At 37.0% G+C, this 24,936-nt stretch overlaps 1 protein-coding gene across 1 annotated transcript in view; it reads left to right on the top strand.

The window, feature by feature from the left end:
- LOC132547931 (serine/threonine-protein kinase LATS2-like) overlaps positions 1-19,916 on the top strand; it is a 45,862-nt gene extending 25,946 nt beyond the window's left edge. The window contains exons 3-7 of the mRNA XM_060211734.1: positions 1,045-1,090; positions 1,525-4,281; positions 10,912-11,100; positions 12,014-12,120; positions 16,181-19,916. Of these exons, the coding sequence (XP_060067717.1) occupies positions 1,045-1,090; positions 1,525-4,281; positions 10,912-11,100; positions 12,014-12,120; positions 16,181-16,651 (3,570 nt within the window). The 3' untranslated portion in view covers positions 16,652-19,916. The remainder of the gene's footprint in view (positions 1-1,044; positions 1,091-1,524; positions 4,282-10,911; positions 11,101-12,013; positions 12,121-16,180) is intronic.
- Positions 19,917-24,936: the final 5,020 nt, after the last annotated feature.

The following is a 24,936-nucleotide window of genomic DNA, read 5'->3' as shown; positions in this document are numbered from 1 at the left end:
TTTGTTAGAAGGTAATACTGTGCCATAGAAAAAGAAACATTTTACAGGTGGGGCAGCCAATGCCCTCAGAATTCTAATGTTATTTCCTCCTTGTTTACTTGGTTGTTGATTTAATAGGATAAGTACATGTCAGAATTTGTTATGGTCCAAAACAACACGATGGCATTTCCTACCATGTAAACATCTGCCCTGCAGATAGAGCAGAAGAATTGTACCTGCAATCCCCATTGCGTGATTTGCAAGAGACAACTAAATGTGTGATCTGATCTTTTCAATTTTTTTCTAATCAACTTTCCCCTTAGTTTTTTCTGTTGACACTACCTTAATTTTGGCCATTAGCTTAGGAATCACCTCTATAGAGGAAGGCTTTGTTTTCTGTCCCCTGGTTGAGACATACAGAGTTTTTGAAAATGGTAGTTACAACTCACCTTGTATACCTTGGGGACTGTCCTAAACGACCATAGCTGTTAACAGACATTAGGATAGGTGAAATCAGGAATGAAAGAATCAGTTAAATGAGAAGGTTTGTGGGTCATAGGTCGTAGGTCGTTTAAAGAGGCATATAGTTGATGATGATCAATTGGTCAGAGTTCCCTATAAGGAAATGGTTTGTAGGTCAGAAGTCTTGAAAAGGTTAATGTAATTATAAAGGTCAAAGGTCTTTATAAGAAGAAATTTACAGGTCTCATTTTCAAGAGAAAGTTTACAGATGAGGGCCATTATAAAGAGGTAGTTTGTTGGTGATATGGTATTTATGTAGTGCTGCAAGTGCATGATTTTATTGGACTCAAAGTATGTATAGGATGGAAATTCTAGATGTACAATAATATATCACAAAGAAAATTCATGAAGACTATATATATTTGTAGGTTCAATTTTATACAAGATGGTACAAACCAAATGAAGGTTTGTTTACTCAAGAAACCTGTGTTAATTTAGGTTTTCACAACTTGTGCTCTATTTCTGAAACCATACTTGGATAGACCTATTAGACATCTTTGTCACTTCAGAAAACATGCCTAATGTTAAACTTTTGTTTTACAGGAGTCTATTGGAGGACACAATGGCTACATCAAGATTGATAAGTCACGTAAGTTTAATTTAAAATTTATTTTCTTTAATGATGCTCCCTTTTGCAAATTTTCACTGACCCTGATGAACTGAATGTCAAAACCTTAGGAATAAATTTGATGAATTTGTAATTTTCGATTTTGTGTTGATAGCTTAACATCTTCACCGGTCTTTACCGTCATAGTACCAGCTGTTACAGGACATTGTACTAAACTGTATATTGATCTTGATATCTGAACTCATTGGCATACCTGTCAGTCAGACTGATCTAGTCTTTATAGATTGTTGGAGTTTAATTTCATTGTGGTAATGAAAGATGTGAAAATCTCGGTACATTAGAACTTTTCAGTACATGATCAGCTGTTGAGAGAGATGGTATATGTATGATTTCTGATGTATTTTATGTTTGATGCATATATAACATATATTAAGAGTGAATTTTTTCCATTACAGAACTCATACAGAATCGTAAACAAAGTATTGAAATGCCAGTGCAAAATGGCTTTACAGACAGTACAAGTGAAAGGTCTGATAGTCCGCAGTGTTCACTTCCCAGTCGGACGATACCCAACGATACATCTGTGGTGAATGTAATACCGGTAACCAATGGTGATCAGATTCCTCCACCAGTGCCTCCACGGATACCGATAGTGTCAAGTAGTTCAGCACTGGGTGTCAACCAAACCACACCAGTGAACAAACAAATTATGATGGAAGGACCGCAACTAAATAACCACCATCACATGGTCAACCAACAGCTGTCATCTCGACCGTTAAACATGATTCAGTCACCTGGTGATATGCAGCAAATTATTCCAGGACAACCGCATATTAAACACAGCACAAAGTTAAACCAACTACACCATCAACAGCAACAAGCACAAGGCCTTGCACATGCAGGGCATATCACACCTCAACGGCGGAGTCCGGTCAACAGTGTGGGCCACCAGCCCGTCATTGTACAGAGACCTACAGGACAGTTGGTGACAATATCAAACCCGAATGGAAGAGGTTCTGGTGGTCAAGGGCAGATAACTATCCGTTATTCCAATCCACCACCTCCATATAGTCAGCATCCGGTGAGCAGATCACCAGTAGTAAACATATCAAATCAAGGTCATACGGAACAGTCACACCTTATTTCATCCACAGTTCCTCCTGTGTATCGGCCTACTCCAAGATACGAGACTCAGATCACTGTTAATAACACTGTACCGGGTTCGCTCACTGGATCGGATAATGTTCTCAAAAAGACTGCTCTCTCTCCAGCACAATCAATGGCTTACTGTACTAAGCCGGAAATTGTGTCGGAAACAGTTAAGAGTAAAAAAGTGACTAAACCTAAGCCTATGACGGCAACAATACCTATGTCCCCGGCCCAGTCTCCTGGACCAAACTACATTTCGCATTCACAGGGCACCAGCTACGTAACATCACAGCCATCTGCACAGTCACGTGGTACAAATTATGTGACATCACAGTCACCAGGTACAAATTATGTGACGTCTCAGTCACCTGGTACAAATTATGTGACATCACAGTCTCCTGGTACAAATTATGTGACATCACAATCTCCTGGTACAAATTATGTGACATCACAATCACCTGGTACAAATTATGTGTCGTCTTATGAAGCGAAAGTAGGAGTGCCAAGCCCACGACCACCGACTCCTGAAGTTCAAATAAAAATCAAACATCAGCCACATATCGTGCAACCAAAGTCATCGATGATGCGTCCTGACCCCATGCACCCTCATATCGGAGGTCAAGGTCATGGAGGCCAGCCACAGATTCAGATAAACCTTGGACAGCATGGTCCCCACTTTGCTCGTAGTGTTGTGGTACAGCGGGGTCAGGGACCTTACGATTACATCAGACGCCCTCTGGACACTCCGGGGTCAACCCCAAGGTCAGACTCTCCCATATCCTTACGAGGCACAAACCAGTCACCCATGTCAACCACATCAACGAGTAATTCAGATATTCCAGAAAGACTTTCAGATAAAATCCCTGATAAACCCCCTCCCCCTTACCCTGGGAAACAGAACAACAAGGCTCATTTACCCCCTCATGTGCAAATAGTGACTCCATTCGCTCAACATCCACCTCCATCTCACCCTCAGTTGCAAATGAGTTATCCAATTCATTTTGGTCAAATTCAAGGGCAAAATCAGGAACAGCCCCCATTGCCACCAAGAGTGCCTATACTAAATAGAATTTCTCCAGAATCTTCGGACACACCTCCACCTGTGCCAACAAAAGGAACGGGAGTGATGTCCCCTCCACCTCTTCCTCCCCATTCCACAGGTAAACAGTCAAGGGGAAGTTCTCAAAAAGTTAACGGTGCAAGTAAAAATGAACAAAATGATGAAACAGATGAAACAACATCAACAGTTTCTGACACAAGTAGTTGTAGTCACTCGGAAAAAACAAGGTGCACATCTCCAATGCCAGAGCGAAAAGCTGATGCTAAAGAAAAGGACTCTTTACGTGGTGAAACTCTAGTACGGAACTATTCACCGCAGGCATTCAAATTTTATATGGAACAACATATAGAAAATGTGTTAAAATCTCACAAAGAACGAGAAAAAAGACGATTGCAATTAGAACGTGAAATGTCGAAAGTTGGACTGTCTGAAGAAGCTCAGCACCAAATGAGGCGCATGCTTCATCAGAAAGAATCCAACTATATCCGATTAAAAAGAGCAAAAATGGATAAATCCATGTTTGAAAAAATAAGTTCATTAGGTGTCGGGGCATTTGGAGAGGTGGCCCTGGTACAAAAGAAAGAGGTCAATCAACTGTATGCAATGAAAATGTTAAGGAAAAGCGATGTGTTGAAACGTAACCAGGTGGCTCATGTGAAGGCGGAGCGGGATATATTAGCTGAGGCGGACAATGAGTGGGTCGTGAAACTCTACTATTCCTTCCAAGATCGTGATAACCTGTACTTTGTGATGGACTATGTGCCAGGGGGAGACCTCATGGGTCTTCTTATCAAACTAGAAATATTCGAGGAACCTCTTGCTGTTTTCTATATTGCAGAATTAGTGCTAGCCATTGAAAGTGTGCATAAAATGGGGTTCATACACAGAGACATCAAACCAGACAATATTTTAATTGACAAAGATGGACACATGAAACTAACTGACTTTGGATTATGTACCGGGTTTCGATGGACACATAATTCCATGTACTATCAGCCACAAGGTGAGTAAAATGTACAAGAAAGTAGTACAATGTAACAGACTTTTGTGTTGTAATGTATGGTTTAAAGTTGTATATGACATTGTAATGTTGACAAGCTATACTACATCTCACCTATAGAAACAGGTACATTGTGTTACTGGTACATTATGTTATCAGTGGAAACAGGCACATTATGTTACCATAAGAAATAGGCACATTTTGTTACCAATAGAAACAGGCATATTATTTTACCAATAGAACAAGTATTTTATCGATAGAAACAGGCACATTATGTTACCATTAGAAACAAGCACATTATGTTACCATTAGAAACAGGCACATTATTTTACCATTAGAAACAGGCACATTATGTTACCATTAGAAACAGGCACATTATGTTACCATTAGAAACAGGCACATTATGTTACCATTAGAAACAGGCACATTATTTTACCATTAGAAACAAGCACATTATGTTACCATTAGAAACAAGCACATTATGTTACCATTAGAAACAGGCACATTATTTTACCAATAGAAACAGGCACATTATGTTACCATTAGAAACAGGCACATTATGTTACCATTAGAAACAGGCACATTATGTTACCAATAGAAACAGGCACATTATGTTACCAATAGAAACAGGCACATTATGTTACCAATAGAAACAGGCACATTATGTTACCATTAGAAACAGGCACATTATGTTACCAATAGAAACAGGCACATTATGTTACCAATAGAAACAGGCACATTATGTTACCAATAGAAACAGGCACATTATGGTACCAATAGAAACAGACACATTATGTTACCAATAGAAACAGGCACATTATGTTACCAAGAGAAACAGGCACATTATGTTACCAATAGAAACAGGCACATTATTTTACCAATAGAAACAGGCACATTATGTTACCTTTTGCACTTCTTCTTTACTTATGTATAAATTGTATGTTTTAGGAATGTTTATATCTGCTGGTACATAGATAGATTTCAGTACATTTTCATTGTCTTCCTATCCATGATATAAGTAATGTGATTGTTTGTCAGCAGTTTAGGGCAAAATCTTCAGGATTTTAAACCAGTCAATATATTGTAGCTTTTAATCATATTTGTAATATAATATTGTGGTGTGGACGTCTCTTGTGATAAAATTGTAGCCACATACTCAAAAGCAGCAGAACTTTGTTTATGTTAGGTAAATGTGAGAGTATAAATGTGCTTACTATTGGCCCAGAAGACATAAATGGGTTATGTAAGATTTATTAGTATAGAGAATACATTTAGATGCTTAGCCTGTAAGGTTTCCCATTGTTAGAGAACATATTTAGATATATATCATGTTCAAGGACAATGCCCGCGATTTAAGCAGATTCAATCTGGCAATTCAAAATTAAGATTAAAATTTCTTTTGGTATTATATACACAAGTTTTTAATCTCTTTATGAGTTATTTTAAGAAATGTTCTTGCCCTTCTTTTCAAATTTCCAGTAGAATAAGTCTACAAACATTTAATGATATTTAATTGTACACGTTCATGTGTTATGAATTGTTATATTCTCAGAATGCATGTTCTGTACTGAAAATTCACAGATTATTGAAATAGTAAGGTTTGTTTTGTAATGTTTCTTTCTCACTGAGCTCATTTAAATGAATATATACTACATTATACAATTGCTTCTCTGGGTAATCCTCATCTTGTACATATTGAACATACTCCTTATTCTCAGCTTTAATGAGTGGAGTGTTTTTCCTTATTAAATTGAGTTTAATACTGTGTTTTGATAGACCCAGTAATTAAGAATTCATTTAAGGTCATTATCAATGGGACTAACTGATCCAGATCTTGTTGTTACACTGGGACACACTTATCTAAATCTTTGTTACACTGGGACACACTTATCTAAATCTTTGTTACACATGGGACACGCTTATCTAAATCTTTGTTACACATGGGACAAGCCTATCTAAATCTTTGTTACACATGGGACACGCTTATCTAAATCTTTGTTACACATGGGACACGCCTATCTAAATCTTTGTTACACATGGGACACGCTTATCTAAATCTTTGTTACACAAGGGACAAGCCTATCTAAATCTTTGTTACACATGGGACACGCTTATCTAAATCTTTGTTACACATGGGACACGCTTATCTAAATCTTTGTTACACAAGGTGGGACTAACTGATCCAGATCTTGTTGTTACACTGGGACACACTTACCTAAATCTTTGTTACACATGGGACAAGCCTATCTAAATCTTTGTTACACATGGGACACACTTACCTAAATCTTTGTTACACATGGGACAAGCCTATCTAAATCTTTGTTACACATGGGACATGCTTATCTAAATCTTTGTTACACATGGGACAAGCCTATCTAAATCTTTGTTACACATGGGACACGCTTATCTAAATCTTTGTTACACATGGGACAAGCCTATCTAAATCTTTGTTACACATGGGACACGCTTATCTAAATCTTTGTTACACATGGGACAAGCCTATCTAAATCTTTGTTACATAAGGTGGGACTTGCTGATCCAGATCTTGTTACACATGGAACTAGCTGATCTAGATCCTTGTAACAATCTTAGTGGAATAAAGAAAGGAAAGAAACTTCAATAATAATGTAGAAATCATTTAAGTAGAAGGTGTTAGGTTGGCTGTCAAATGTCATGTAGAACCAACCTTTTGCCTTAACACACCTGGAATTTGTCCATTAACCAGTGGGTACTGGTGTGTTGAGGACTACTTCATACTACAACATGGTTCATGACTCAAGTGTAACTAGGCTACATGTGCTGTGTGTAGGTGTCTTATTTAGATCTGTCTCTACCTACAAAATTATTGTAGACCTGAAGATAACTGCTGACCAAACACAGCTGACCGAGATATTAGATGGATTGCATTCCGCAAGATCTGTGGCTGGTCAGTAGCATCACTGAGATTTATGGTGACCATGGTCAGTGGTTATCTCTTGTATAAAACAAGCAGATAATTGTATTCTGTAGTTTGTTTACAATTATGTTCTGTCGAGTCTGTCAATTAATTCCTTGTACCCTCAATCCCTTTAAGGTGAAGAGAAAAATATTTCCCTTCCATATCTCAATACACACTTGTAGAGGGTGACAAATCAGCCTTATTAATCCCACTACATGATTGTAAAAAATGACCCTGCTGCTGAATGGACCAGACAAAGTTGTATCCTTTTCAGCATAGGACATAGGAAAATATCCACTATGATAACTATGATCAGGGGGATTATCTGTTTGATAAGTAATACCAAGGGGAGTACCAGTATGATAAGTGGGGGATTATCTGTTGGCTATTACCAAGGGGAGTACCACTATGATAAGTGGGGGATTATCTGTTGGCTAATACCAAGGGGAGTACCACTATGATAAGTGGGGGATTATCTGTTGGCTAATACCAAGGGGAGTACCACTATGATAAGTGGGGGATTATCTGTTGGCTAATACCAAGGGGAGTACCACTATGATAAGTGGGGGATTATCTGTTGGCTAATACCAAGGGAGTACCACTATGATAAGTGGGGGATTATCTGTTGACTATTACCAAGTGGAGTACCACTATGATCAGAGGGGATTATCTGTTGACTAATGCAAAGTGGAGTACCACTATGATAAGTGCTGTATTACCCATGGAGTAATGTCAAGGAGAGTAACACTATGGTTAGTGTGGGATTACAAATTGATACCAAGGGGAGTAGCACTATGATAAGTAATGTATAACAAATTAATGTGAAGGGGGTAAAATTATATTAAGTAGGGGGTATGGTAACACTAGGTCATTCAGATACACCTTATCTACTTTCATTATGCTATTTTAAGGCACATTAGGAACACTGTCCATTATGTAATTCTTTGGAATTTCCTGTGTCCTCTTTTAGTCTTCAAATCCTCTGATCTTTTGTAGAAAAATGTTACTGGTGAATCTTACGTGTATGAATATTAGGATTGTTGGCATATATGTACTGCCGTTAAGTTATAGGTTTAGTGCTGTTTATAGTTGGCTGAATATTTATGCATGTATGCACACATTCTGTGAAAAGGACGGCGGAGTTGTTTCCTATGGTCTAGAGTTCAGTTGGTAAACACACCTGGATTTTTCGATCGAGTAAATAGTAAATATTCGCAGATTTTTATCGTCATTAAAATTCATTACACTTAGTGTAACAAACAACAAAAATTATCCATTAGTGAAGAGCAGGTTTTTATTAGAGATAACATTTTCAGAATTGCTGTGAATTTTCCGAATGACATGGCTTGCTACCTTTGTCTGAGAGGTATTTAAAACTACAACATGGCTGATATAATGTGATCTGTATGCATTCTGAATGCCTTTGTTAGTCGGGTTAAGTTGACCTCAACTAGCAGTCTTAATGGGTATAGGACTATATGCTATCTAAACTTAAAACAGAGATGTTCAGGCTTGGGCATTCATACATACTATTGAAATTGGCTATAATGGTAGCTTTGTGAGGTGACAATACTGAGGCTATGTGTACCCAAGAGTTGGTTCTGTATAACGTATGTAGGTGTAGGCCTTTCATGTACCCCACATTCCATTGCTGGTCTTTGTTGGGAGTAAACAATCATATTTTACAATACACTATAGCCTAGATTCCTGGTACGCATCTTATAGTCATAATATAGCAAAGGCCAAACCAATATAAATGTTGATTTATTTCATAATGTATGTATGTACCTACAGGATATAATTAGAAATAAAAGACAATATCGGACAACTGTTTGTCACACATAAGAATGTGTAATTAGTCATAGGAGAATGATGGAATGATATGTATCATAATGTGTAATGAGTTGTAACATCTCTTGTAATGAGTTACAACATGTGTAATGGGTCACAACATAATGTGCCATGAGTCACAAGATTTTAAGTAACAGGTCATAACATAATGTGTAAGGAGTCATAACATAATGTGTTATGGGTCACAGCATGATGTGTTATGGGTCACAGCATGATATGTTATGGGTCACAGCATGATGTGTTATGGGTCACAGCATGATGTGTTATGGGTCACAGCATGATGTGTTATAATTCACAGAATAATGTGAAATGAGTCGCAACATAATGTGTAATGAATCAGAACAAAATGAGTTAAAGTCACAACACAAAATATTAGCAAGTATTACATAATGTGTAATGAGTCACAATATAATGTGTAATGAGTCATAAGATAATGTGTAATGAGTCAATATAATGTGTAATGAGTCGCAATATAATGTGTAATGAGTCACAGTATAATGTGTAATGAGTCATAATATAATGTGTAATGAGTCATAATATAATGTATAATGAGTCACAATATAATGTGTAATGAGTTACAACACAATTTGTAATGAGTCAAATCCTGTTAGTCAGATTATGATCCAGTGAGTTAAAGCAACTACTGTAAACATACTCAGGGGGAAATCTCATTATAGCTTATTGCATGCTGAAGACACAGTGGTGAAATATTATTCTGTTAATTGTAGTTTGTGTATGCTACTTATACAACAATAATGTTGATTCATCATTACATTAATTTACACAAAGGCAATAATGCACTAATGCATTGTCATTATGAGAATTAATTATGTAATGAATGCTTTCTCCAAGAGGTACTTATATACAATCAGTCAAGGGGAGAAAACAGCCTTTATAAACAGGTGGTCTTTATAGACACTCAAGGGATTAGAGAAAACAGCCTTTATAAACAGGTGGTCTTTATAGACACTCAAGGGATTAGAGAAAACAGCCTTTATAAACAGGTGGTCTTTATAGACACTCAAGGGATTAGAGAAAACAGCCTTTATAAACAGGTGGTCTTTATAGACACTCAAGGGATTAGAGAAAACAGACTTTATAAACAGGTGGTCTTTATAGACACACAAGGGATTAGAGAAAACAGACTTTATAAACAGGTGGTCTTTATAGACACTCAAGGGATTAGAGAAAACAGACTTTATAAACAGGTGGTCTTTATAGACACTCAAGGGATTAGAGAAAACAGCCTTTATAAACAGGTGGTCTTTATAGACACTCAAGGGATTAGAGAAAACAGCCTTTATAAACAGGTGGTCTTTATAGACACTCTAGGGATTAGAGAAAATGGACTTTATAAACAGGTGGTCTTTATAGACACTCTAGGGATTAGAGAAAATGGACTTTATAAACAGGTGGTCTTTATAGACACTCAAGGGATTAGAGAAAATGGACTTTATAAACAGGTGGTCTTTTCATAAAGGTTCAGCTACTATGAAATGTATATTACATCAGGAAGTGAAAGACATGGATTCTAGACAGGAATTTGTTGACAGGTTTAATTGTACTACTGTCACTGTTTCTAGCAAGTCAACAACTGTTATAATCATTATGTTTTCTTCCTTAGTTTGTCACCCGCTCTTAGCTCATTTCATATCTGTAGAGTTGACTGACATTGTGGTAGGGGGTTTGGCAGCTGATTCTGGAGCTCTGGTCTGATTCTGGGATATTGGTCTGATTCTGGGGCTGTTTGCTGTCCATTTCTCACATCACTGCTGTTCTGTCTTATAGGAGCTCATATCTGACTTTTAAATGTTAATTGAAAATTGTTTCTCTTGATATGACAGGGCACCACCTTAGACAAGATTCTATGGACGTAAATTTTACATCGGAAGTAGAGTGTAAGTGTGGGCAATCACAACCCCTAAAGCCCCTAGAACGGAGACGAAAACGCCACAACCACCGCTGTCTCGCACACTCTCTCGTCGGCACCCCCAACTACATTGCTCCTGAGGTCCTTGCTGTCAGTGGTTCAGGTAATGTATCAGACATCAGATATAAGACAACTATATATGCCACAATTCTAGTGAAACTGTAAATGACTTTACCTGGTACCGATGTTCCACAAGTCATTATTATACATGTGGTAATTCATTGCATTAGATTATGAATTGCTGTATTTGTAGATCCTCTAAAGTTATCAGAACATTGAAGTTACTATTTCAATGACACAGTTTGTTCTGTATAAATCAACTGCAGGATTTCAGCTTTTTTGTAAATAAGGAACTAAGGATTTATTCAACTTACAAATTTGAAATCCAGCAGGAAGTGAATACTGTCTCTTGCCTAATTATCAAGCCAGACAGATAGTTTAAATGGTTTGTTGATAAAGATTATCAAATTAAATCCCTATTATGAAGCAATTTAAAATGAGGTGAAACAAAATCCAAATTGTACTAAATTGTCCTTTAAGATTCATGTATTATGGGTTCATTTTATGGCTAATAGTCATGGCATGGGCTTATTGCAGAATAAATGTAATTCCACTGGCTTGTGATTTGGGCTTATTGTCTGATATATATAGTAGTGGTAAGCAGGATCCTATTATAAATTAATTTATTGTATCAATATTTAGTTTTGTGTATGGGTAGGATGTAGATGTCCTTGCTTGTTTAGATACAGTGCACCATTTCAATAGCCCTGAAGAGGATCAGTAGTGTGTAGACAAATCAATAGATATATGGATTATCATTAGCTTTCTAGGAATTAGTGCCAATCAATGTCCAAGTATTAGCTGTTTACAAGGCATATATCATCATGGACAGAAAGTGGCATGTTTGTTTCCAGGAAACATGACGTCACATGATTTATTAGGTTTTAAACTTATACAACATGCCATAGGATTGTGATTGGTATATAGTTATAACAATATTGTAATGATAATTTCAGGGTACACGAAGTGCTGTGATTGGTGGAGTGTGGGCGTGATTTTGTACGAGATGTTGGTGGGACAGCCTCCCTTCTACGCGCCAACGCCACAGGAAACGCAAATGAAGGTAACCATGGTATCAAGATATATTGTTAATAACTCTTAGCAACGTAAATGCTAAATATACCTACAAAAATTTTACCTAATAACGACACAGCACGTACCTTACACACCGGCAAGATTGATTAGATCGATCAGAAATTATGTGTGACTAACTCAGATCAGGTTTCTTTTGGGATGTTTACTGGGCGACACATTCACTTTTCATGGTGCATCAGTGACGTAAAACAAATCTAGACATACTTATCACTTCTGTATAATATTCGTGATATCATATCTTTCTTGTGACATTGAATTAAAAGGTCAGGGTTACAAGTACATGTTCTGGAATTCCCAGCATTTTCTGTCATATGCTTTATTTTGCCTTAAGGCTTGACCACAACAAAGGCTTGGCAAGTCTTTGTTGTGTACCATAATAGAGGGACATAAGGAACAGTATATTATCCCTACTGTGAGGATCTCTCTTCCTGTGCACTTGGTACCCTCAGGACAAATTACCCCTTCTCTTAGATCTCCTCAATTTTCCAGAAAATCATGGTCAATTAACCAAACAAGAGATTGTGAAGGGCACATTATTTCTGTCCACACCGCCATGAAAACAATACTCCGTCATTGTAATTGATACAGGTAATCAATGAAAAATTATACACGGGACTGTGGAAAATCAATAAGGAAGCATATTGTGGTATGTGTGGCCATAAAATGATTTTATCAAACCCTAATTAATATTCGAGATTCTTTTGCCAGCTGCTCAGGTTGTAGCACAAAGAATTATTCAACAAATCTCCCCATGTTTGCATTCAGGTAATGCATTGGTATGGATCAGCTTGAAAACAGACCTAGTCTTTCTCACTTCAATAACTAAGCAAGTGTCAAATGAAGCACAATTGTTAATATTTTAATTTCCTGTTTAATGGCAGTTGGAGACGTTTTGATATCTGATTAAAGCTACATCAGTCAGATCATAGAAACAGACGTTTAGTATAACTGTAATGAAGGATAGATCTATTGTCAAGATAATCCAGAGATAGAATTAGTAGAGATTCTAGTACCCAGTCTTGTGAATGGATAGATACCTGATGTGTGTATAAATTCTAGTACTCGGTCTTGTGAATAGATAGATACCTGGTGTGAGCATAAATTCTAGTACTAAATCTTGTGAAATTGATACATACCTAATGTGAATAGATAGATACCTGATGTGAGTATAAATTCTAGTACTCAGTCTTGTGAATAGATAGATACCTGATGTGAGCATAAATTCTAGTACTCAGTCTTGTGAAATTGATACATACCTGATGTGAATATAGATTCTAGTGTCCTGTTTTGTGAAATTTAGCTTTCTCGTAGTAACTATCATAGAAACTGAATCATACTTGTCAACTGTTGTTGTATCAAATATAAGTACATTATACTTGGTTATTTGTGCAATTTTTTTTAGAATAATGTCTTATTTTTATTTAAGACTTCCCAATAAAGCATATGTATAACCATAACAAATTTAAATGGAAGGTTTGTGGGCTTATCCTGACTGGGAAGTGATACAATACTTGTATATGTAATTGTCTATTTATTTGTTCGGGTAGCTATGAAGTTTGGTGACCGAGATTTATAAATAAATGAGACATCCAAGGTGTCTTTATGGATCGATGAGCATGAAACACTGACCTAGATGTGTACAAAAATCTGTCTCGAGTTAGAATGTTAAGATATAGGTGGGAAGAAAGATTTGGCACAAATTCATACAAAAAAAAGGTGACAGGTGAATGGCCTTGCCCTGTATCTGTTACATTCCTTTGGGGAATGTTGTCTCCTTTGTCGGGGAGAAATTATCAGCAATTGAATTGGCCTGTTTGTCGATGATGTCATTCTGACAACCTCTTGTTTTGTGCCTAGTGAGACCCCCTACTCTGAATTTATGAAATTTGGCATACCTTACAGATTGCCAGTGTGGTAATTTTTGGCAGAACAAAACATTGATTAGGGAAAAACAATAATTTGTACCACCTTGGGACAGCTTCATCATAAGGAACAAAATTTAGGTATCAGCTTTCTGATAGTGGGCGTCTGTAAAGAAAATAAGTCTACAGGCTTACTAGGCTATCTTACACAACTCTTGGGAAGAGATTGAAACTACTTTACATATTCACAGAAATTTTTTTTTTTCTGTTGTGATGTATACTTCATCCTCAGCACTGTGAAAGATTTGGCTTGTCACTGAAATTTGAATGAAACTAAACTAATGTTCAAGGTGATGTATTATGACAAGTAATTTATTGTCTCACTGATATTACCGAGGCCTAGACTTGACAAGATGTAATTAATATCAGTCTCGGATCTGTCACCAAAAACAGCTGGTGCATATTCAACACGTGAAATTCGTCAAGATTTATTTCTAATATATAACACACATCTCCTGCTTAACAAATTACATCACACCTGAATGTCTGTTTTAGTAGACACCATTATTGACATAGTAACAAAGTGCTCAAAGTTTTAACTTCGTAGTAAATGAAATTATGTGCATAGTAGAGGTTTATGTATCTTGGTACATAGCAAATAGTGCAACTGTCCCAGACAAAGGTCCTCGCTACTGTTTTGATGTAACTACTGTCCCAGACAAAGGTCCTGGCTACTGTTTTGATGTAACTACTGTCCCAGACAAAGGTCCTAGCTACTGTTTTGATGTGACCACTGTCCCAGACAAAGGTCCTAGCTACTGTTTTGATGTGACCACTGTCCCAGATAAAGGTCCTAGCTACTGTTTTGATGTGACCACTGTCCCAGACAAAGGTCCTAGCTACTGTTTTGATGTGACTACTGTCCCAGAAAAAAGTCCTAGCTACTGATTTGATGTGACTACTGTCCCAGACAAAGGTCCTAGCTACTGTTTTGATGTGACAACTGTCCCAGACAAAGGTCCTAGCTACTGTTTTGATGTGACCACTGTCCCAGATAAAGGTCCTAGCTACTGTTTTGATGTGACCACTGTCCCAGACAAAGGTCCTAGCTACTGTTTTGATGTGACTACTGTCCCAGAAAAAAGTCCTAGCTACTGATTTGATGTGACTACTGTCCCAGACAAAGGTCCTAGCTACTGTTTTGATATGACCACTGTCCAAGACAAAGGTCCTAGTTACTGACTTGATGTGACAACTGTCCCAGACAAAGGTCCTAGCTACTGTTTTGATATGACTACTGTCCCAGACAAAGGTCTTAGCTACTGTTTTGATGTGACTACTGTCCCAGACAAAGGTCCTTGCTACTGTTTTGATGTGACTACTGTCCCAGACAAAGGTCCTAGCTACTGGTTTGATGTGACTACTGTCTCAGACAAAGGTCCTAGCTACTGTTTTGATGTGACTACTGTCCCAGACAAAAGTCCTAGCTACTGTTTTGATGTGACTACTGTCCCAAACAAAAGTCCTAGCTACTGTTTTGAGGTGACCACTGTCCCAGACAAAGGTCCTAGCTACTGTTTTGATGTGACTACTGTCCCAGACAAAGGTCCTAGCTACTGTTTTGATGTGACTACTGTCTCAGACAAAGGTCCTAGCTACTGTTTTGATATGACTGCTGTCCCAGACAAAGGTCCTAGCTACTGTTTTGATGTGACAACTGTCTACAACAAAGGTCCTAGCTACTGTTTTGATGTGACTGCTGTCCCAGACAAAAGTCCTAGCTACTGTTTTGATGTGACAACTGTCTACAACAAAGGTCTTAGCTACTGATTTGATGTGACTACTGTCCCAGACAAAGGTCCTAGCTACTGTTTTGATGTGACTCCTGTCCCAGACAAAGGTCCTAGCTACTGTTTTGATGTGACTACTGTCCCAGACAAAGGTCCTAGCTACTGTTTTGATGTGACTACTGTCCCAGACAAAAGTCCTAGCTACTGTTTTGATATGACTGTCTAAAAATTTAGCCATTCTTGACTCTGATAGCAAGATCAATTTGCCTTCATGACTGTGTACTTAATGTTAATTATATAGATAAAGCTTTATAAATTATTGATAATTTTGATCTGGAATTATGTCGTGTTCATTTTCATTTTTCTTTTTTAATAGGTCATCAATTGGAAACAGAATTTGAAAATTCCGAGGGAGGCCAATCTATCACGAGCAGCTGAAGATCTGATCTTGAAACTGTGCTGTGACCAAGAGACACGTCTTGGTGCAAAAGGTGCCGCCGAGATCAAAGAGCATCCATTCTTTTACTCACTGAACTTTGAGGGGTTACGGAAACAGACATCTCTGTACAAACCCAAAATTAGTCATCCCACGGACACGTCTAACTTTGACCCCATTGACCCTGAACGAGTTAGAGAAAGTGACCCAGACGAGGAAATCAAAAAGCCTGACCATCCGGTCAATGGAAAACATCCCGAGCATGCATTTTTTGAGTTCACATTCCGCAGGTTTTTTGATGATGGAGGACATCCGTATCCCATGAGAAACTGGGAACATGGTATTGAGAAAGAGAGTGACACTGCAAAGGAATCTGAATCCGAGTCATCTAATGCTCCTGTCTACGTATGACATCACATTCTGACTCGGCTGTAAATCTGATCACCTGATCAGAAGTATAGGCGAGTCCGAACACTACAAAAGTTGTCTAAGATAAAGATGGTTTTCACAAAGCTGTTGTTCAAGGTTGAAACTGAAATACATCTTGCTTTAAGTTACAAAATAATATATTAATGCCAATTCATTTCTTGGTTGTAGTTTTATTGTTTTGAATCAAATTGCTTAGCAATGGAATGTGAGTGGAAAGGACTGTTCCCACACCGTGTTATCTAACTCATAAGACCACCCAACACTTTATTGAACATGTGTAACATGATGACGATACAGACAGTTCATCCAAAACAAAATTGAAGAAAATTTTCTAAAAATTAGTCAATATAAGAACTATGATTGAAACTTATTTATTGCATAGTATCTCATCTAAAGACTAGGTAAATCAGAGTTCACCAGAAAATGTGACAAAATCATTTTTGTGACTCCATCTTTATTTGTTAGGGGATCTTGGAGGGAATTTCATATGGGAAAGAAATAGGATGTCATTTTACATGTATAAATCCTATGGACATGCTCAACAGAAATTTGACCTGTGACGATGTTGGAATTTGCCTCTAGGAATCACCTTATACCAGGTATATTGATGATACTGATGGAGATGTTGTACTGTTACCTATCTATGACTAAATGGTATACAGCCTGTTTGACTGGTATCTAAATAGTATCTTAACATACTTGTTCAGTTACGAGAGAGAGAAAGAGAGTGTGTGTGTGTGAAATCTATAAAGAGATACAGAGAGCAAGGGAGAGAACAAAGTTTGTTGTTAGATTTTTGTTTAATTTTGGATCAAATCCAAAGAAAAGATATTATTTCGTACCATTGAAAAACAGTGTTTATAATGTTTATCAAAACAGTCTTTCATCATTGTACAAATCACATCAATTTGACAACACGTTTGTGGACGTCTTTCAAAACTATGCATTTCTTCAGTGAGATGTTTGATCACTGTCAAAACTAGATACCCATGAATGTCAATACACACTTTATTGGTGTTCTAAATATGTTTACACGAAGTCTGTCGAGTAATGTCAGTGACACCGTAACATTTGTTGGATGACCTAAGTGGAAGAAATTTACATCAAGTATTGGGCGTCATAAAAATGATAATTATATTTTAACTTGTGCTGAAATAGTAACAAACTTTTTTTGGACGTTTATTATTTGATATTTCTAGGAAAATATTCCAAAGCTTTTTATAACAAAAAATTATTTTCGAATTGAATGTCATTAAAAGTGATTGCCAGCTACTGGGTGTAAAACTTTCTTCTACAAAGGTGTTCTTATTGTGCAATATCGAGATTTAAGTGCTCTTAATATTGATTCAGGTAATTTGAATGAAGTTTGAATACAAGAGAAAATATTTATATGCAAATGTATATATTTTTCTGGTGAATGATAAAATGTTTGAATTGAGCATAATGATAAAGTAACCTGGAATTTGAAATCCTGTATGTGCTCTTTTCAAAGTGAAGATGATTGAGATCACACATACAGGTAATTTAGAATTTTGATACAGCCCTATTTCTGACGAGACATGTGGGTGTGTGATTTATTGTCAATAGAGCTAGACTCTTACATATGCTTTGAAAACTTTCTAGTCAAGGAAGTGATATTTGTTAACCAGACTGTCTGTGAATTCTTTTATCAGTATTAATAAATAAAGAAAACAACATTTGTAAAATGATTCCATAATACTAAAATTAGATTTAAAATCCCTTTGTTGACACACCCACTTGTCTTTTTGGGGATGACAGGGGAGATCATTCAAAATCTGGACAAAGGCTAATGGCTTTCAGCAAACACTATACAGTCATTTGGATGTGACTCGTCATAATGACACTAAATACTCTTCACTGATGGCAGTTTTACCACTGATGTATCCACAGTTGATGTTGTAAAAGTGATGCCTGTAAAACCTTTGACTTGAGTTTTTCCCAACATCTGTTTGGCAAGAAGTATACCAAGGACTCCTTTAAATTTGATTATTCAGAGTTGGGAAATATGTGTACATATGTACACACTGTGGATCCACAGGGTCAATAATGGGGTCAAAAGATTGGACGAGGAGACGAAAAAAAAATGAAAACTTACCATGATATGTATAATGACATCTAAGTATATTTTTTATTGCTATAAATAAGTAACAGTCTAGAAGGAGATTTTATAAGACCAACAGTTAACACCTGTATCTCCTTCTGTGAGTTCATATAATGAATAATGAATAAATTTCCACCTGATTTTGATGTTTTAGTTCAGTATCACCTACTGCCAGATTGTTATGTTAGAGCTTTCATCCAGTCATGTGTGGTGATCCAACAAACCTGCAAGATTGCTAGCCATTTTTTTTTTTTTTTTAGGTACTTCTTAATTTATAACAAAGAAATATTTGGATTGGTATCACCTAAAAGTGCTTTCATTAAGATGCAGCAATGCACCTGGCCCATGTCTATGTTAAGCTATCTAGTTTTATCTGTTGATCAACATTTTTTACCTGTCCAGGTAATATTACTGTTTGTTGTTTTAGTGTCTGTGACTTATAAAGCAGTTCTAGCCTTTTTACCTGTTTCTGTTTACTGCTAACGCTTCTGTCCTGTTCGTTCTGTTTGTAAATATTTATATATATACTTATATATATATATATATGTATATATATATATATATATATATAGAGTACATTTACCTGTATGTATAATAGTAATGTATAAAAACAAGAAATAAAAAGGGCTTGAGCTTGCAGCTTGTATGCCTAGATTTCCCATGGTGCAACCTATGTACAGTGTAAAGAATTCCTCTTAGTGTGTTGAGCTGTGATGGTGAAGCAAGTGTGCATTGATGTGTGCTGACAGGGGATACCCCATATGTACTGTACATGTGCAAATGTTCAAAGATTGAATGCGAGAGAGTTAGATACAAAATTTTAAATGGTCAGTATATATGTGTACAATGAAAGGTGTGAAGGTTAAATGTGTCGTATAAATGTACGTACGGTCAGTACACTGTGTGTCCGATAAATTGAGCAACTTCGAGGAAATCTGTAATTGTGATCGTGCACACAGCCTACGTGTAAATATTAGTGTGCTCCCCCTACCTACATTGGTAGTCTAGTAGATATATCTGGCCACTCGCAACAGGGGTAACAACTGCCAGGGCTAAAACCATTATACTGGGAATATGTAGGATTAAAACTGGCAATATTCTCAAAATAAAAGATGTCAACATAAACAGTTGTCGCTTCTTTTGTATGAACAAACTGTACACCTACTTGATCATTACAGACAACAAACCATACAGCTACCTGATCATTACTGACAACAAACCATACAGCTACCTGATCATTACGGATGACAACAAACCATACAGCTACCTGATCATTACTGATAACAAACCATACAGCTACCTGATCATTACTGACAACAAACCATACAGCTACCTGATCATTACGGATGACAACAAACCATACAGCTACCTGATCATTACTGACAACAAATCATACAGCTACCTGATCATTACTGACAACAAACCATACAGCTACCTGATCATTACGGATGACAACAAACCATACAGCTACCTGATCATTACAGACGACAAACCGTACAGCTACCTGATCATTACAGACAACAAATCATACAGCTACCTGATCATTACTGACAACAAACCATACAGCTACCTGATCATTACGGATGACAACAAACCATACAGCTACCTGATCATTACGGATGACAACAAACCATACAGCTACCTGATCATTACTGACAACAAACCATACAGCTACCTGATCATTACAGACGACAACAAACCATACAGCTACCTGATCATTACTGATAACAAACCATACAGCTACCTGATCATTACAGACGACAACAAACCATACAGCTACCTGATCATTACAGACGTCAACAAACCATACAGCTACCTGATCATTACTGACAACAAATCATACAGCTACCTGATCATTACTGACAACAAACCATACAGCTACCTGATCATTACGGACGACAACAAACCATACAGCTACCTGATCATTACAGACAACAAACCATACAGCTACCTGATCATTACTGACAACAAACCATACAGCTACCTGATCATTACTGACAACAAACCATACAGCTACCTGATCATTACTGACAACAAACCATACAGCTACCTGATCATTACAGACAACAAACCATACAGCTACCTGATCATTACGGACGTCAACAAACCATACAGCTACCTGATCATTACGGACGACAACAAACCATACAGCTACCTGATCATTACTGACAACAAACCATACAGCTACCTGATCATTACTGACGACAACAAACCATACAGCTACCTGATCATTACGGACGACAACAAACCATACAGCTACCTGATCATTACTGACAACAAACCATACAGCTACCTGATCATTACGGACGACAACAAACCATACAGCTACCTGATCATTACTGACAACAAACCATACAGCTACCTGATCATTACAGACGACAACAAACCATACAGCTACCTGATCATTACTGACAACAAACCATACAGCTACCTGATCATTACAGACAACAAACCATACAGCTACCTGATCATTACAGACAAACCATACAGCTACCTGGTCATTACTGACAACAAACCATACAGCTACCTGATCATTACTGACAACAAACCATACAGATACCTGATCATTACTGACACCTGATCATTACTGACAACAAACCATACAGCTACCTGATCATTACAGACGACAACAAACCATACAGCTACCTGATCATTACTGACAACAAACCATACAGCTACCTGATCATTACAGACAACAAACCATACAGCTACCTGATCATTACAGACAACAAACCATACAGCTACCTGATCATTACTGACAACAAATCATACAGCTACCTGATCATTACTGACAACAAACCATACAGCTACCTGATCATTACAGACAACAAACCATACAGCTACCTGATCATTACTGACAACAAACCATACAGCTACAGCTACCTGATCATTACAGACAACAAACCATACAGCTACCTGATCATTACTGACAACAAACCATACAGCTACCTCATCATTACTGACAACAAACCATACAGCTACCTGGTGATTACTGACAACAAACCATACACCTACCTGATCATTACTGACAACAAACCATACAGCTACCTGATCATTACTGACAAACCATACAGCTTCCTGATCATTACTGACAACAAACCATACAGATACCTGATCATTACAGACAACAAACCATACAGCTACCTGACAACAAACAAACACCTGATCATTACAGACAACAAACCATACAGCTACCTGATCATTACAGACAACAAACCATGCAGCTACCTGATCATTACAGACAACAAACCATACAGCTACCTGATCATTACGGATGACAACAAACCATACAGCTACCTGATCATTACAGACAACAAACCATACAGCTACCTGATCATTACAGACAACAAACCATACAGCTACCTGATCATTACAGACAACAAACCATACAGCTACCTGATCATTACAGACGACAACAAACCATACAGCTACCTGATCATTACTGATAACAAACCATACAGCTACCTGATCATTACAGACGACAACAAACCGTACAGCTACCTGATCATTACAGACAACAAACCATACAGCTACCTGATCATTACAGACAACAAACCATACAGCTACCTGATCATTACTGACAACAAACCATACAGCTACCTGATCATTACTGACAACAAACCATACAGCTACCTGATCATTACTGACAACAAACCATACAGCTACCTGATCATTACTGACAACAAACTATACAGCTACCTGATCATTACAGACAACAAACCATACAGCTACCTGATCATTACAGACGACAACAAACCATACAGCTACCTGATCATTACTGACAACAAACCATACAGCTACTAGATCATTACCTGATCATTACAGACAACAAACCATACAGCTACCTGATCATTACTGACAACAAACCATACAGCTACCTGATCATTACTGACAACAAACCATACAGCTACCTGATCATTACAGACAACAAACCATACAGCTACCTGATCATTACTGACAACAAACCATACAGCTACCTGATCATTACAGACAACAAACCATACAGCTACCTGATCATTACTGACAACAAACCATACAGCTACCTGATCATTACTAACAACAAACCATACAGCTACCTGATCATTACTAACAACAAACCATACAGCTACCTGATCATTACTGACAAACCATACAGCTACCTGGTCATTACTGACAACAAAACTGATAAACATCAAACACGTGCAGCCTCATAGCAACAAAACAAATAATTTATCTGAATGGGGTCACTTTTGCGAACATTATCAACCTGCATCTTTTGGATATCTAATCTTTGGAATGCAGAGTTATTGCAATCCAGAAATGGAAAATTTACAATAGGGAAATTGGAATCATCACTTTTATCATACAGCTTGGTGGAAAGCTGTCCTTGCTGGTTTCATTGTAGGGTCAGATCATGATAACCGGCTGATGTAGGAGAATTTGTTGTGTCCGCTTGATTCTCAGTTCTAGTGGGTATATACGATGGACGTGGTAAATACATTTCTTGTTATTTAGGGACGAAACGTCATCAATGTATCTGAAAGTGAAATTGAAGGACTCGCAAGGTCTTTGTGCTCTGTTTTGATAAGTTCTTCTATACAAGTCAACTAAAAATATATGAACAAGAACCATTTTTAAAAGTAGCAAGAAAGGTACTTTAAAACCCTCCGTAACCTTGTATACTACACGGAGACAATTTGTGAACAGTCTGTCGGATATCCGTGGAAATGGATGAAAGGTTCGGACTTTAATAAGTCGAAGCCAAGGATTTTACGTCGCCAAGTTACAACAGTTTCGAAAGATGCAGATTGATGACGTTCGCCATAATGACCTCAATGATTGAAGTCGCTGCTGCTTTCAATAAGATTCTATTATCTATTTCACTATTTTAAAATCTTATTAAGTGAAACAAAAGGGACACTTAGAAAAAAACTCAGTAAACTTGCGAATGAAGGGATATATCTGAGACCATATTTCAAAAACACGTCAAGCCAACACACCGGTCGGGACTCATTGGTCTAAGGGAAGTAACTCTATTGATTTCTGATGTACGATTTTAAGATATTCTCAGTCAAGTGTTGTAATCTAATGGCTACTATGAAGACAGTTATGGCAAAAATAATTTACAAATATCAGTAAATTATACTCCATCGCATGTTAGTCAATGAAATTCAACATTATTGATAATAATAGATAATAATAGATATGGCGTGAATGGTATTTATGGTTAAATCAGTTTAATAAAAAAATACACTTTCATTTACCATCATAAATAACATGACAACGACAATGTTGCATTCACTTTCTTATTCATTTGGAACGAACCAGTAAGTTAATTTACAAAACAATATGCATATTACCCAGAAATAAATCCAACCTGTAACGATTTCCATTGAATACTTGCATGCTCTTTTTGTAGCCTATGTTTGAGATGAACATGTTACAGGCTTTCTCTTGCCAAACATAGAAAAACAAGTATACATCGTTAACCAAGGAATAATAGATTTTATCAAACACTTTTATTTGTCTTACATAAAACAAATATCAAATGCTCATTACTGCTACGAGATACCGTGTCAATCCAACGATACATCCACGTCATACCTCGAAATTGTGGAGACACAATATGACGTATTGCAGAAACATCATACTGCATTACCGAATATTAATTACAAAATAACAAGGTTACCTTAAGTATTATTTCCATATATCGTTATGAAACGTAAAGTTGGCTGAATTTTTTGTATTTTTTCGTATATCGGATATCTTTAAAAAATGGAACACCTAACTGAGAATGACTGTCTGAGCAATCATATTGCAACAGCACACCATAAGAAGCTGATATGCGGGGAAAATCTTTCCCATGAAAACACATCGATTTCCAGTAAAGAAAAAAGTCTGGAAATTCGATGAGCATAGGATTGGCTTCACTTGAAATATATATTGTAAAATCATTTTATGTAATTTTCAATAGTTCCCCTTGAACAAATGATATTTACTTGACATCTCGTTTCATTTTTTCTTTAAAAAACACGAAGAAACAGTTTTAACTATTGGGACAAGTAAATATTATGACCCTACATTAAACCACAACAGGGATATCACTATCAGAGTAGATCTAGACACTTCAATGATAAGATTCAAGGTGTTTGCTTATCGAACTCTC

This window comes from Ylistrum balloti, unplaced genomic scaffold, assembly GCF_031769215.1.
Source record: "Ylistrum balloti isolate Yb309-2 unplaced genomic scaffold, AGI_CSIRO_Ybal_v1 Utg369990, whole genome shotgun sequence".
NCBI classification, from domain to species: Eukaryota; Metazoa; Mollusca; class Bivalvia; order Pectinida; family Pectinidae; genus Ylistrum; species Ylistrum balloti.
Note: the sequence above shows the minus strand (reverse complement) of the source record. Positions and strands in the feature narration are given on the sequence as shown.